At 52.9% G+C, this 12,565-nt stretch overlaps 1 protein-coding gene across 3 annotated transcripts in view; it reads right to left on the bottom strand.

The window, feature by feature from the left end:
• Positions 1-1,514: 1,514 nt before the first annotated feature.
• Positions 1,515-12,565, bottom strand: part of DDAH1 (dimethylarginine dimethylaminohydrolase 1) — a 133,286-nt gene continuing 122,235 nt past the window's right edge. For all 3 annotated transcript variants that reach the window (XM_047785416.1, XM_047785418.1, XM_047785417.1), the window contains exons 5-6: positions 6,557-6,700; positions 1,515-4,468 (exon numbers count right to left, since the gene is read on the bottom strand). In XM_047785416.1, coding sequence (XP_047641372.1) covers positions 4,352-4,468; positions 6,557-6,700 — 261 coding nt within the window. In that variant the 3' untranslated portion in view covers positions 1,515-4,351. The remainder of the gene's footprint in view (positions 4,469-6,556; positions 6,701-12,565) is intronic.

Below are 12,565 nucleotides of genomic sequence, written 5' to 3'. Positions count from 1 at the left end.
CCTCCAGTCTTCTGGAAGGCTGGGGGAAGACCAGCCGGGGAGCCCCGCCAACTCGTGCTTTAAAGAGTGCCTCCCTTTCTCCTCCGAGAGCAGCGCTGACCTCTGGCCCCGGGTAGAGGTTCCATTTCCTCTGGGGCCTAGAGCACATTTGCAGGGGTGGCCGTTGGCAGCTTTTAGCATCATGGCTCATATCAACGCCAGCCTCATAACGGAGAGCTAACCAGCGTGATGTCAGCTGAGAAGCTGTGACTAAATCAGTGACCTCGGCAAGGAGTCTGAGTGTTGCTCTGTGCTCCTGGTTGCCTTTGCAGGTGCCCTTCAGTTTGAGAAGACGATTGGGCTGACTCTGGGCCCATGTGAACGCTTATAAGCAGCGCATTTTTGATGCCTAAAGACCCCTGGCTGCTAGAACTGCGGGCACACTGAACAGCTGGGATGTAACACTCCATATAAAGTGGAAAGAGCCACTGTGGCGACCGGACCAGGGAGCGTTCAAGGCTGTCAAAACTGATAATGTAGACCCATGTTTAATGACACGGGGACATGGCCGCAATACATTCCCGAGTGAAGGACGCAGGCCACGGAACAGCGTGGTTATGTAAAATGACTCCACATTTGTATCTGCACCTACTTCTAGATGTGACACTATTCTCCCAAATGTCATCAGAGGCTAACTGTAGCTGACAAAATTGGGGGTCACTTTTTTCCCCCTTTATTTTTGTTTTTATGGGTTTTTGGTATGATTCGATTTTTATTTTTACAGTAAGCAGTTATTATTTTTACACTCAGAAAAAGAGAACAAGAAGGCTGCATTCAGTTTGAAAAAAATTATTGGAAATAAAAAGCGTCATTAAAAAATCTTCAAATTTGGAAGAAGATGCTGACTGTAAAATAAACAAACAGAAACAAAAAAATAAACTCTTACATGAGCAAAGGAAAAAAACTGTCCCGCTGTCTCTGTGAGCTGAGCCATACTGTAAGGTGCTGACAGCAGTTAGGAGTGAAAGGAGCAAAGGGAAGCCACTTCGAGGAGAAGCACATGTGAAGCCAAGACCTGACCACGCGTGGATAACATGTGCCAGAAGCAGGAAGCACCCTTCGATCACCACTTTAATCCAAGCTTTTGATGGCAGTTGCGTGGCAGGTTCAGTATTTCTAATCCCACAGCCTATGGGAAAAACTTGCTCTTTCTTTTTTTTTTTTTAGGGCCACACCTGTGGCATATGAAAGTTCCCAGGCTGGGATAGAATTGGAGCTGCTGGCCTACACCACAGCCACAGCAACATGGGATCCGAGCCGTGTCTGTGACCCACACCACAGCTCATGGCAACGATGGGATCCTTAACCCACTGAGCGAGCCCAGGGATGGAACCTGCATCCTCATGGGTACTAGCGGGTTCATTTCCATAGAGCCACAATGGCAACCCCAAAACTCCCCATCTCTGATAGCAAGGAAATGGTGACTCCATTCAGCATAGCAGTTTCTGTTGCAAAAAAGAGACAGAGGCTGTTGATCACAGTACAACTCACACTTTATTCCATTGTGATTGGTAAACTTGTAAGATCAGGTCAGCAAAGACTAATCAGTGCAGATCTTGTCTGGACTAAAGGGCCGTGAAAGGCATTACTGGTTTGGCACACAGAGCAGATAACTGAACACTGGCTGCAACAGGATGGTAAGATAAAACGCACAAATCTAACGGCATGTGGAGCCCACACGTGAGTTCTGGAGCACGTTAGCAAGTAAGTAATGACAGAGACTAACATGCAACTCTACATGCCCCGTCGTTCATCTACAGACTATGTCCCCCTTCGAGAGGAAGAGATGGCCTTGGCAATCCGTTGGGAGTAGCTTGAAAGAGCAGTCAGCACCCCCGGGAGAGACGGCTTGCTGATTTCTACAGCAGTCCATCACAGCTGAAGAATAATCCCGACTCATGCACTCGTCTCTACAGTCCTTAGTAGGATGAATCTTACTGACCAAGTGATTCTGACTCAACTTTTAATTAGCTAAATACAATTTCTAACGCCTTTATAATGTCCAAGAGTAGCTCCTTTATCCTTGTAAGATACAAGGGACAAGAGGAGAACCTGCCTAATGGGGTGAGCGACTATCCTTCCTCTTCCAAGACAACAGCAGGCTGATGCGTGCATCGGAGGCCTGATACTACGATGCTGCAAATTAGTCTGGGTTTTCACATCCTATCACAGGAGGAGCTCAGAGAAGCCAGGCTGGTAGGCGGCGTAGCGGAGTGTGGAGCAAGACTCTGTAGAGAGGCACTAGATCTGAGTGATTTCCTGTGATGAAGAGAAGGAACGGTGGAAAGCAGCAGAGGAGAGGGAAGTGAGAACAGGCTTCCGCAGGACAAACTGTCCCAAAGGAAAATCGCTTCACGCACAATGGATCAAACGTAACAGGGAAGAGTTCTTTAATTCGGGATGATGGAATTAGGGTATGAAACTCACTTGCCGGTTAGCTCTACTGTGAAGCCTAGAGTGGCTGATGAGTTAGTTTCCGGTGGTTGTTTCTGAGATGCTGAACTCCCAGGGAGGACTTCTGCTTTTGCAGCGTCAGGGCTGGGATTTAACCCAGAGGGGCACCCGTAAAAGCTGAGGACAATTTACCCTCATTAGCCTGGGCATGTGGGGAGCATTCATTCTCTCTGGGAAAAACATATCATTCACCCACGATGAGGCGGTTGGAAATACAACAGCAATATGTTCCAGTCACCGGATGCATAAAGTTATGATATTTCCATGTGATACGAATTTTAAAGTGAAGCAAAAAGAAGGAGGGGAGGGAGTTTCTTCCAGTTATGACATAAAACTACCAAACACGTGAAAGAGACGGTGGTTAAGGATGCCTTGCTTTGTGCGGGGGTTTTATCCTGCCCTTTGCCTGGGGAGGCGAAGTGAACGCAGGCGATCTCTCTGGGTCCCGAACAGGACGGCTGGTTGGTGACGAACACGTGGGGGAGCAGAGTGACACCTGGGGCGGCGTTTCCCACCCTCCCTGGTTCGGGAGGAGCCACAGGCGGGACAGGAAAGAGGCAATGGGCGGGGGTTGGAGCACAAGCCTGATGGGTCACCGTCCCTTGGAGGGGGCCACGGCCGTGGCCCCCAAAAGGCAGACTCTTTCGGGTTTAAGTAAAAGACAACTATCTTCGCTGCGGCGCTGTTCTTTGCGGCGAGCTTCGTGTCAGTGTGAGGGGTGTAATGGAAGCCTAGAGAGGAAAGACGTTCTGACCGAATCCACAGCAAATACTCGCGGGTATTTCCCAGCAGAGTTGGCTGTGGTCTGCCGCTGGTTTCAAGCACCAAGGCGCCCATGTCCTGAACATGTGCCATGTGGCTCACGCCAGGCCCTCCCTCTTCGTTTTTAGATGCAATGTCTCTTTCGAAAGAGAGAACTTTGAGGATCAGGAAAATGGTACAGGGGAGAAGGCTGGTCACGGGGTGAGTCACAATGGGGGGAAGTGGAAGTGAGTTGAAAGGCAAAGATAAGTCTCTTCCCCAAGGTCTGCAGAGGACCAGTAAGGAGGCAAAAATCCATGGAATGCGACCTGAAGAATTTCTAAAGTGTCGGAACTGTGAGATGTTCCCAGGCTTCCCGACTCAGTCCCCTAGAGACCCACGGAGGGCGTGGTGCCCTGCTTCTGCTGGATTTAGATCTGTAGCCCCCCCCCCCCCAGAATGCGCCTCGGGTCAGTGAGCTCACCCCCAAACAGGGTTGTGGTTCTGCGAGGGGCCTGTTTTGTCCTCTGGGGGACAGTGGGGGTGGGGGCGGAAGATGCAGCCGCCGGGCAGAGAAGACTGATGAGAGACAGGGTCTGACCTGAAAGGAGGTATGCAGAAGGCAGGACCCCGGATCCTGCCCAAAGGTCAAGGTGACTATGGCAGAAGCGGGAGAAGTGGGGAAAGTCTTCAGACTCCGGAAGAAAGAAAAGAGGGCAAGGGGAGGATCCATGGACCAGGGAGTGTCACACGAGCCAAGGATGATTAATGACACAGAAAAAACCAAGCCAGCTCATCTGACTGATCCCGGAGCTGTTCCTCCGCACGAACTGGCAACTAAATGATTCTCACGCTGCGAATACAATCACCACAATGAGTCTCCTTACTAGCATATTCATCATTTCAATACTTCATTCGGTCTAGATTTTCTAGATTGCTTAATTCGCTGAGCAAATCCACAGTTTAGGTACCACTGCGGGGGTGGGGGGGGGGAGGTGCAGAACGAAGCGATTAGACTTGGCTGCGGGAGTTAGTGGCGCGAGGGTGGCGGAGGAGATTGTCCACGCGACGGGACGGACCGCCTTCTCGGCAGGGCCGCCGGCCCGGGCGGCGCAGCTCAGCAGTCTGCCTTCTTGTTGATGAAAACTGAGCAGCAGGTGAGCAGCCCGTCCACCTTTTCCAGCTCCGAGTGGCTCACTGGGATCAGCAGGTGGTCCTTCAGCTTCTCGTAGACCTGCGAGCCGGGAGGAGGAAAAGCAGACGGGAGGGTTCGGTTCCCGCTCCGCCCTCGGCGCCCCCAGCCCCGCCCCCGCCCCGGTGAGGTCAGGCTTTCCAGCCGCCGAGCCCCGGGTGACACGTGCAATCGAGCCCACACATGCCCACAGCAGTACCCACAGAGCTACAGGCATCGGTTAACCACCAGCTCTGCGTCTAACCTCAAAGCCAAAGATGTGTCAGAAATGCGGTTGTTTCTAGAAATGCCTTTACTCTGCCCTCGTCATTGCGAGATTAAGTGCTATGGGAAAGGCGGTGGCCGTGCTTCCGGTCTGAGGATGCCTCTCCACACTTTGCAACCCTCGCAGCTACACTGTAAGGCTTCTTTCCTTAACACCACCGCTGGAAAAAACTTGACAAAATAGAGTTAAAGTGAAGGATTTCAGGTCAAACTGCTTTTTTTAAAATTACAGGTGTGAATTTTAGAGCATCTTTTAACACTAACACAAAGTATGTGTCAAAACTTCAAATTAACAGTGGACGGATTTTTCTCTGAAGATAAAACCAAAAAAATTGTTTTAAGCAAAATCACTTGAAAACACTACCTAAAAACAATCTTCAGTGCTTCTGTAGGATGTAATCTATCCCTTAAAATTTGGTAGACTGGTTCATCTAGGATTGCTGGAACTACACAGACGTGGGTTCAGCTCCAGTTCTGTCCACTTACTGCTTCAAGTGTGATTTCAGTGGTGTGCCCCCCCCCCCATTACCTCCCTGTAGGACTGGAGCAATAAGATGCCCGGGGCTGCGGGAAGGAATGAATAAGATAATGAGGCAGCCCGGGACAGAGCTTGGCCCAGGGGGAGCCCTCAGAAACCAGGGAGGTCCCTGTTTTCCGTGATAGACCCAGGGTTGAATCCAGGAGCCGTTAACCACCATCCGTTATCAGAGGGTTCCTGCGGCAGAAGAGGCTCGAGTGCTCCAGAGCTGGGCTTTTCTGAGTGAGTCCTATGGCCGGGATGCTTGCTGATGTTACAGATCCTGGGGGAGGCGGGGGCGGGGGGGGGGTGTCCCAAGACCCTGTATTTGAAACAACTCTGATGCACATCAGAGTATGAACCCATGTTCCTCTGAGAGCGAGCAGAGCCCCAGGCTGAGGTTGGCAGCTTAGACTTCCCTTGGGCTCGCACTTTCAGGCACGACAAGCAAAGTCAATTATCTTCCTCCCATTGTCTCTTTTTATTTGCTAAGGGGGAGCCTGAGTATGAGGACAAGCCTAGTCATTACACACTATTGCACATTTAAAAGGTGGCATAACATATTTTCTATAAATTTTAATGTTGAAGACACATGTATACATATAAAGATCGGTGGTTCCTAAAGTCTCTTCTGTAATGCTCAGAATAAATCCCTTGCTGCTCTGGGCAGAGAGGAAGATGGTGAAAAGCCTACAAATGAAATGGACACTTGAAGGAGCTGTAGGTGTCACCTCCTAGCTGCCTGGCCTGATTAGACGAAATCCCTGACTCACACAGAGGAGGCGGGCAGGGCACCCTGAGGGGCGGGAAGGAAGGAATGCCACTGAGACCAGCATCCCCTGGGCCTGGAACGCGTGGAGGCCTGGCCGGCGATTCCACGTGTGCTCCGTTGATGCTTCTTCCTGCTCTGTCCTCTCAGTGCCTCTGCTGCCCCGGGTGCTGCCCCAACCCCCTCACCCTGCTCCCTGGCTCATTCACCCTCCTCTGCCTTGAGAAACAAACGCAGCTTGGAGGTGTCAGGAAACAGAGACGCTGTGACCCCCCGACTGCAGTCTCTGGGCTGAACGGGCTGCCAGTGTGAGGAGGGGCCTTTAATCCGAGCCAGAGCACAGACCAGGCTGCAAGTACCTGTGTGACCAGGGCTGAACACCAGGTAAGGCCGCCTCAGTGACCAAGGACACTAAGGAGAAGAGTGAGTCACATAAACCTTCCTCTGGCCCCAAGTGCGGCGGGGTTTCTGCTTCCCCGGTGATGTGATGTGTGGAGAGGAAAGCAAGCCCCTGTCCTTTGTCACCAGCTCCTGGAAGACTCCCTAGGCGGCAAGGCCAGGCGGCAGGACCAGGCTTTACCTTCGCGCTCTCGGGATACTCTTCTGGGGTTCGGTGCAGCAGGACGTGGCCTTTGCCAGGGATATTGAGATACACACAGTTTGCGGCCGTGTCGTCAGGCACAGTGAGTTTGTCGTAGCGGTGGTCGCTCATCTGCTGCATGATCTGGAAGAGAAGCAATGCGGGGCCTGAGGCGAGCACCCTGCCTGCCCTGGCGAGGGCAGAGCGGGGGCCGAAGGTCGCAATCCCACCCGAGCAGCTTCCCCGGGGCTGGAGTTCCCGCCTGCTCCCTCCTGGCACAGAACCGGAAGGGGACCACGGATGGATGTGGCTGCCGCCCTGCCGCCTGGCTGGGTGGGCCGTGCCGCCTAGGGATTCTTTGGAAGACCTGCAAAGGTTCTTCTTTCAAAATACGTGTTTGTCTCTAAGTTTTAAAAGTTTTAACAAACGATTCTTTTTTCTAGTTTTGCTCAGAAGGTCTAGCAGAAAGACATGGAGAAAAAGGCCCAGCTCGGGTTTTGATGACAACGTTGGCTGAGCAAGCGGGGCTGCTCTGGTCTAGAGGGAAAAAGGGCCCCGCAGGGATGAGAATGGTCCCTTACCTGATTTAGCAATAACTGCGCGCCTGTACACACACGCACACACACAGTTTCCACTTCTGGGCACATTACAATGGAATTCGCTTGCCGCTGGCAGGTGTTGCCCTTAATACAGTGAACGCCCAAATGCCCCAGAGAATGTTCAGATCATGTTCAGATCACATTTACAGGTCCCACCCCCGAGGATCCTGGTTTGGCAGATCTGAGGTGAGGCACAGAAATCTGTATTCTGAAGCCTTCCAGGCAATTCGGAGGCAGATGGTCCCTGGACCAAACTCAGAGAAAAAAAATGACTGAGCAGGTCTGTTCATCGAAGGAAGCATTCATCAGCACCTTTCTATAAAATCATGTTAAAATAAGACGAAAATGAAATCTGCACAGAATTTAAACTCTTGATACCTCATCTTCAGCCCCTCCGCAAATTAAAACAGAAACGCAAAAAACCACCTCTCCCCCTTCCCCCTCCCCACACGCCGAAAAGGTCAAAACACCACAAATGAAAACAAGAGGGACTCTGGGCTTCTGCTCATGTGGACGCTGTCCGTGCCTCGTCGTGACCTGCGCGTCTTCAGAGACCTGCCGCCGCGTCCCGCGGTGAAGGTGTAACAGCATCTTTCACCGTCGGGTTCGAGCTCCCTCTCTGGCTGGGTCTTCCGTGACCCCTCGGTATGTGTGTGGACACCGGACCCCGAAGAGGTCGCTCGCCCTCAGCCCTGGCGGCCCCGGCGGGGAAACGAGTGCGGGGGGCAGAGGCGGCGGGAGGCTCCCGGCAACTTCGTTCCCAAGACCCTGTGAAGAGCCCAGAGACCAAGGCCCCCCGGCCGGCTCCCTTCTCCTGGTGGGGACCCTGTCAAGGGCACACGAGCCAGGAGTGATCTGAGGGGAATGCCCTTCAAGAGAAGGACACGTAGGAGCGGGGATGAGTGTAAGCCCTGCGTCAGGGCCCAGAGACACAGAGATCCAGGACGAAAATCCCGTTTTTTAAGAGGTCCCAGCCTGTCGGAGGAGACCGACAGATACTCAGAGCATTATTAGGGTAAGAACCAACAGAGCGCCCGCTACACTCTGCACCTTTAATACCGAATCCCCAAATCTCCAGCTTACAGATGAAGAGACTGCACTGAGGGAGGCCAGGCAACCTGCCGAGGCCGCCCAGGTGGATTCAAACCCAGATCTGGGCCACTCCAAACTTCCTGATGAAGCGTCTCACTCTGCTCTCTTCCCTCCAGAGCTGCGGCAGAATCTCTTTCCTATAAACGACCATGTGTTGGAGAAAAAAATGACTGGCTCAGATTGTCAGTGTCAGAAAGTGAGGCACGTGAGCCCGGGGAGATCTCGACAAAGCTCTTTCCTTCTGCAGAAGGCGCGCAGAGGAGAGGAGACGCCCTATTCACCCCTAACGCAGGGGATGGACCCGTCCCCTGCACGGGTCAGGTCAGGGCGCACACTCTTCCCGGCTGGCTAGCTGGAACAAACTGTTGCTGGGAGAAGACGGAATGAGGAGGGGTCGCAGGAGGGCGTCTCAGCCGAAACCGGAGCAGAACAGAGTAAGCAAGACTTCCTTCGATAGAACAGACACATGTCACTGACTTTTTTGCTTTCACCTGATGCTTTCACTTGTTCGCTCATGGACTGTGAACTAAAGTCTGGTCCTTGCCAGCAACCTCTACCTGGAGTAAATCGTGAGCCACTGCAGCTGCCACCATGCAGCAGCCGGGGGAGCTCAGGGTGGAGACCCTCTGTGCTCTGGGAGAACTGGAAGAAGGGGCCTTCAGATAGTCTGAGATTTTTTAGGAGAAGAATTTATGTGCCTGATTCTTGCATCTCCTCACATCTAGAAAAATACTAAAATCCTTCCTGGGGACATCTGCTCCTCGTGACTGGCAGGGACCTTCAGGAGACCAGGCGCAATGTTTGTAAAATGCGTGTGTGCTGCAGGCACCTCCCCTCACCTTTATCACATCCTGAGGGTCCCCCTTTTCCCCTGGGGTGGGATTGCAGCCCGGCGAATGCCACAGTCCCCTGTGAATGCAGTCCCCTCCGGGTGAGAGCGGCGAGCCCCGCAGGCTGTGCACACTCAGGATCCTGGCCCCGAGAGCGGAGGGGCACATCGAAGGAACGATTTCCGGAGCCCAGGCCTCCTCTGTTCCTGCTTCCTGTCTTGTGCTGCAAAAACCCCTACACGTCCTACTCCCCCCCAACGCCTCAGGGCGGTGCCTCAGGGCTGCAGAGGCTGTCTCCCGGGCCTAAGTCCTAAGTTCACCCCAAAGAAAGCTTAACTCTCAACCTTCAGGTTGTGGATTTTTTTCAGTCGATCGTACCATTCATCCTCTTCTCATGTGTGGCCCGCCTGTGACAAAAGCTACAACCGGACCTGACTGGACCTCCCTCTTGCACTTAGGAATTTAAGTGTTTCCTAGGGGAGAGACCCAGGGCGGCCCCCACACTGGCACGGGTTAGCTCTAGTCCACACACGGACAGTGGCGACTGATTCTAAGCAAATGGACAACATATTCAGCTTCGTCCTCTTTATGAAAGGGATGTGCCCAAAAAGAACATGAAGAAGCTTGTTTAAGAGCAAAAACAAAGCCAGACCAGGTTGCTCTCTGCTGTTATGAATTTTACTCTTTCATTATATTTTATGCAGACTTTCTTTCGCTGCTTTCAAACACCATCATAGTAGCTTCCCTTTCCTTGTGTGTGTGTGGGGGGGCATGTTAGGATGATGAACTCTGGAGTAAGCCTGGGTTTGAGCCTCAGCTCTGTCCTTTGTGAGCTAAAGACATTCAGCATTTGACTTCTGGTTTCCTCCTCTATAAAATCACGCTAATAACAGTCTTTCATGCACTTGGGTGACAGGGAGGTGAAGATAATGAACGGAACTAGGCGCCCCCCCAGAAGCTTCATCAGCGACCAGTATTTTAAGACCCCATGACAGGCCGAGCCAGGTTCGTCTCCAGCCCGCAGCCCATGCGCTATTGTGGCAGCTCTGTCCTTAAACCTCACTCTTCTTTTTTGTTTTGTTTTGTTTTGTCTTTTTGCCTTTTCTAGGGCCGCTCCCTCGGCACATGGAGGTTCCCAGGCTAGGGGTCAAATTGGAGCTGTAGCTGCCGTCCTCACCACGGCCACAGAATCACCAGATCCGAGCCGCGTCTGCGACCTACACCACAGCTCACAGCAACGCCGAATCCTTAACCCACTGAGCAAGGGCTGGCATCGAGCGCGCCCCCTCATGGCGCCTAGTCCGATTCGTTCACCACCGCGCCACGACGGGACCTCCTAAACCTCCGTCTCAAGAGCGCCTGCTGTGAGGGAAGGGCGCATCTGGGCTCGTGGCACAGGCGGACCACGCAACGTCTTGAGCGAAAGCACATGCCCCCTCCCGGCCTGGCTCGGGCGCGTCCGCTGGGGACCGCGGAGCCGCTGCGAGGACCGTCGTCCGTTCCAGAGGAAGCGTCACCGAAGGTGTCATCAGGCGGCCTCCGTCCAGCGGAGGCTCCGCGCGGCGCCTCCTGCAGGCAGGGCCCGGGGTCCCGGAGCCCCGGGCCGAAGGCTCCCTTGCGGGGGACGTGACGGGCCCTCTCCACCACCCGCTTCCTCGTGGGAGGAATGCCCGCCTCGTGCCCGCGGCTGTTTGCGTTGTTGTTCTTCAGCTGAGGGCATTTAGGTGAAATTCGAGTCTCTGTTTTCCCCACTCTCGTGTTTCCCTCTCCTCCGGGCCTTGGACTTCCTAACTTCTGGTGGGACTGGTGGGAACGTTCCTGAAATTTCGGACGTACGGGCCAGGACCCAACCTAGCACGGCCTGAAGACAGCTCCGCTTTTCACCTCTGTTCAGAAAGGAACTGCAATGTCCTCAGTGGGGAAATAATCTAATGCTGGGAATACATAAAGTAATTCACGGATAAAGTCCACTGAGAGCGACCCTTAAAGTAAACGTCTTAACAAATCCAGCAAAGCCACCTCAGGAGAAGCTTTTCAATTAGTTTATCAAGGTCCCAGGGTTATCGTCTCAAGACAGGTTAAAAAGTGTGCCAAAAGGACAGACTTTTGATAACAGAACGGACCCTGTTCGGAGCAGTGAGTGGTTCTGCTTACCTGTGGGAAATAACGACACAAAAGCTCTGTCAGGTGTAGTCTTTCCAAATTAAAAGGACTTAGGAAGTGGCAAATATAGATAATAAATTAAAAAGTACAATTTCTTTCCCATGAAAAAGCTAAAGGTGCTTATTCTAAACACAAAGGGTCTCTGTGTTTGGGGACAAAGAACAGGTTTCTCTCTTCCTGTCAGTGATTTCTTTTCTCTTACTTGTGGTTATTGTCTGAAAAAGACAGCTTGTGTTTATTTAGAGTTGGGTTCAGGGGATGCGTGCATATACAGCAGAGCACCTGCCATCCAGAGAGGACACTCAGAAAAAGGTTCAGGAAACTGTATGTCTCTCTAGCATCTTTCCTCTCTTGTGTTGGAACAGGCATGGTGAGGATGTGGGGATGTGGGGGCTGGGAGGATGGGGGGTATGGAGGTGGGGGGATGTGGGGGCTGGGAGGATGGGGGTGGGGTGGGGGATGTGGGGATGTGGAGGTGGAGGTGGGGAGGAAGTGGGGATGGGGGGCTGTGGGGCTGTGGGGGGTAGGGGATGCAGGAATGTGGTGATGGGGATTCGGGGATGTGGGGATGGGGTGTGTGGGCATGGGTGGATGGAGGGACGTGGGGATAGGAAGCTGTGAGGCGAGCCACTGCCTGGCAGGGCTTCACCTCAAAGAACTCAGGCTTCCAAGGACCAGGACTGAGTCACAGGGAGGCGGGGGGGAGGGGGAAGAGGTTTTGCTTCCACTTTGCGGATGCACAGAATCCTTTGTTAACAGATGAGCATCATTTCAAATATCCCAAGAATGTGGTTGGTTGGTTGCTGGGATGTTTAGTTCTGTGTTTCAAAATTTTTCTCCTAAACTGCTTCAGAACTCTGTGTAAAGGGTTCTTTTAACCCCTGGGGCTTATTTCCTGCTTCTTGCTGTGCTGGGAGCCAGAAGGGAAAGGAGAAAGCACCTAAATCCACAGGCGGCTGCAACCACTGGAGAGGCCCGGGCTCGGATCACGCAGTCCTCCAGGACTTTGGGGGGAAGGTCTGGGAGGCCAAGCTGATGCTCTAATTGCCTTTGCCCCTTGGAGTCATTCCACTTTGTGTAAGGAGACTAGTTATTATCAAGACTGCATACGGTGGGGTTCGTTCAATTCATCTGTCCTCCTGGAGCGCCCCCTTCAGGCCGGGCGCGAAGGGGGCCTGGGTACACGTGGGAAGGGGAAAGAGATGCAAAGGCGAATGGCCCCTGGCTCAGCCTTCAGATGACCATCTGTAACTTAAGGCAAGGCGAGCATGTGAGGGCTGAGGCAGCAGTAGGAGCAAAGTCAGCCTCCCCCCTGCCACAGGCAC

This window comes from Phacochoerus africanus, chromosome 6, assembly GCF_016906955.1.
Source record: "Phacochoerus africanus isolate WHEZ1 chromosome 6, ROS_Pafr_v1, whole genome shotgun sequence".
NCBI classification, from domain to species: domain Eukaryota; kingdom Metazoa; phylum Chordata; class Mammalia; order Artiodactyla; family Suidae; genus Phacochoerus; species Phacochoerus africanus.
This window is presented reverse-complemented; position numbering and strand designations above follow the sequence as displayed.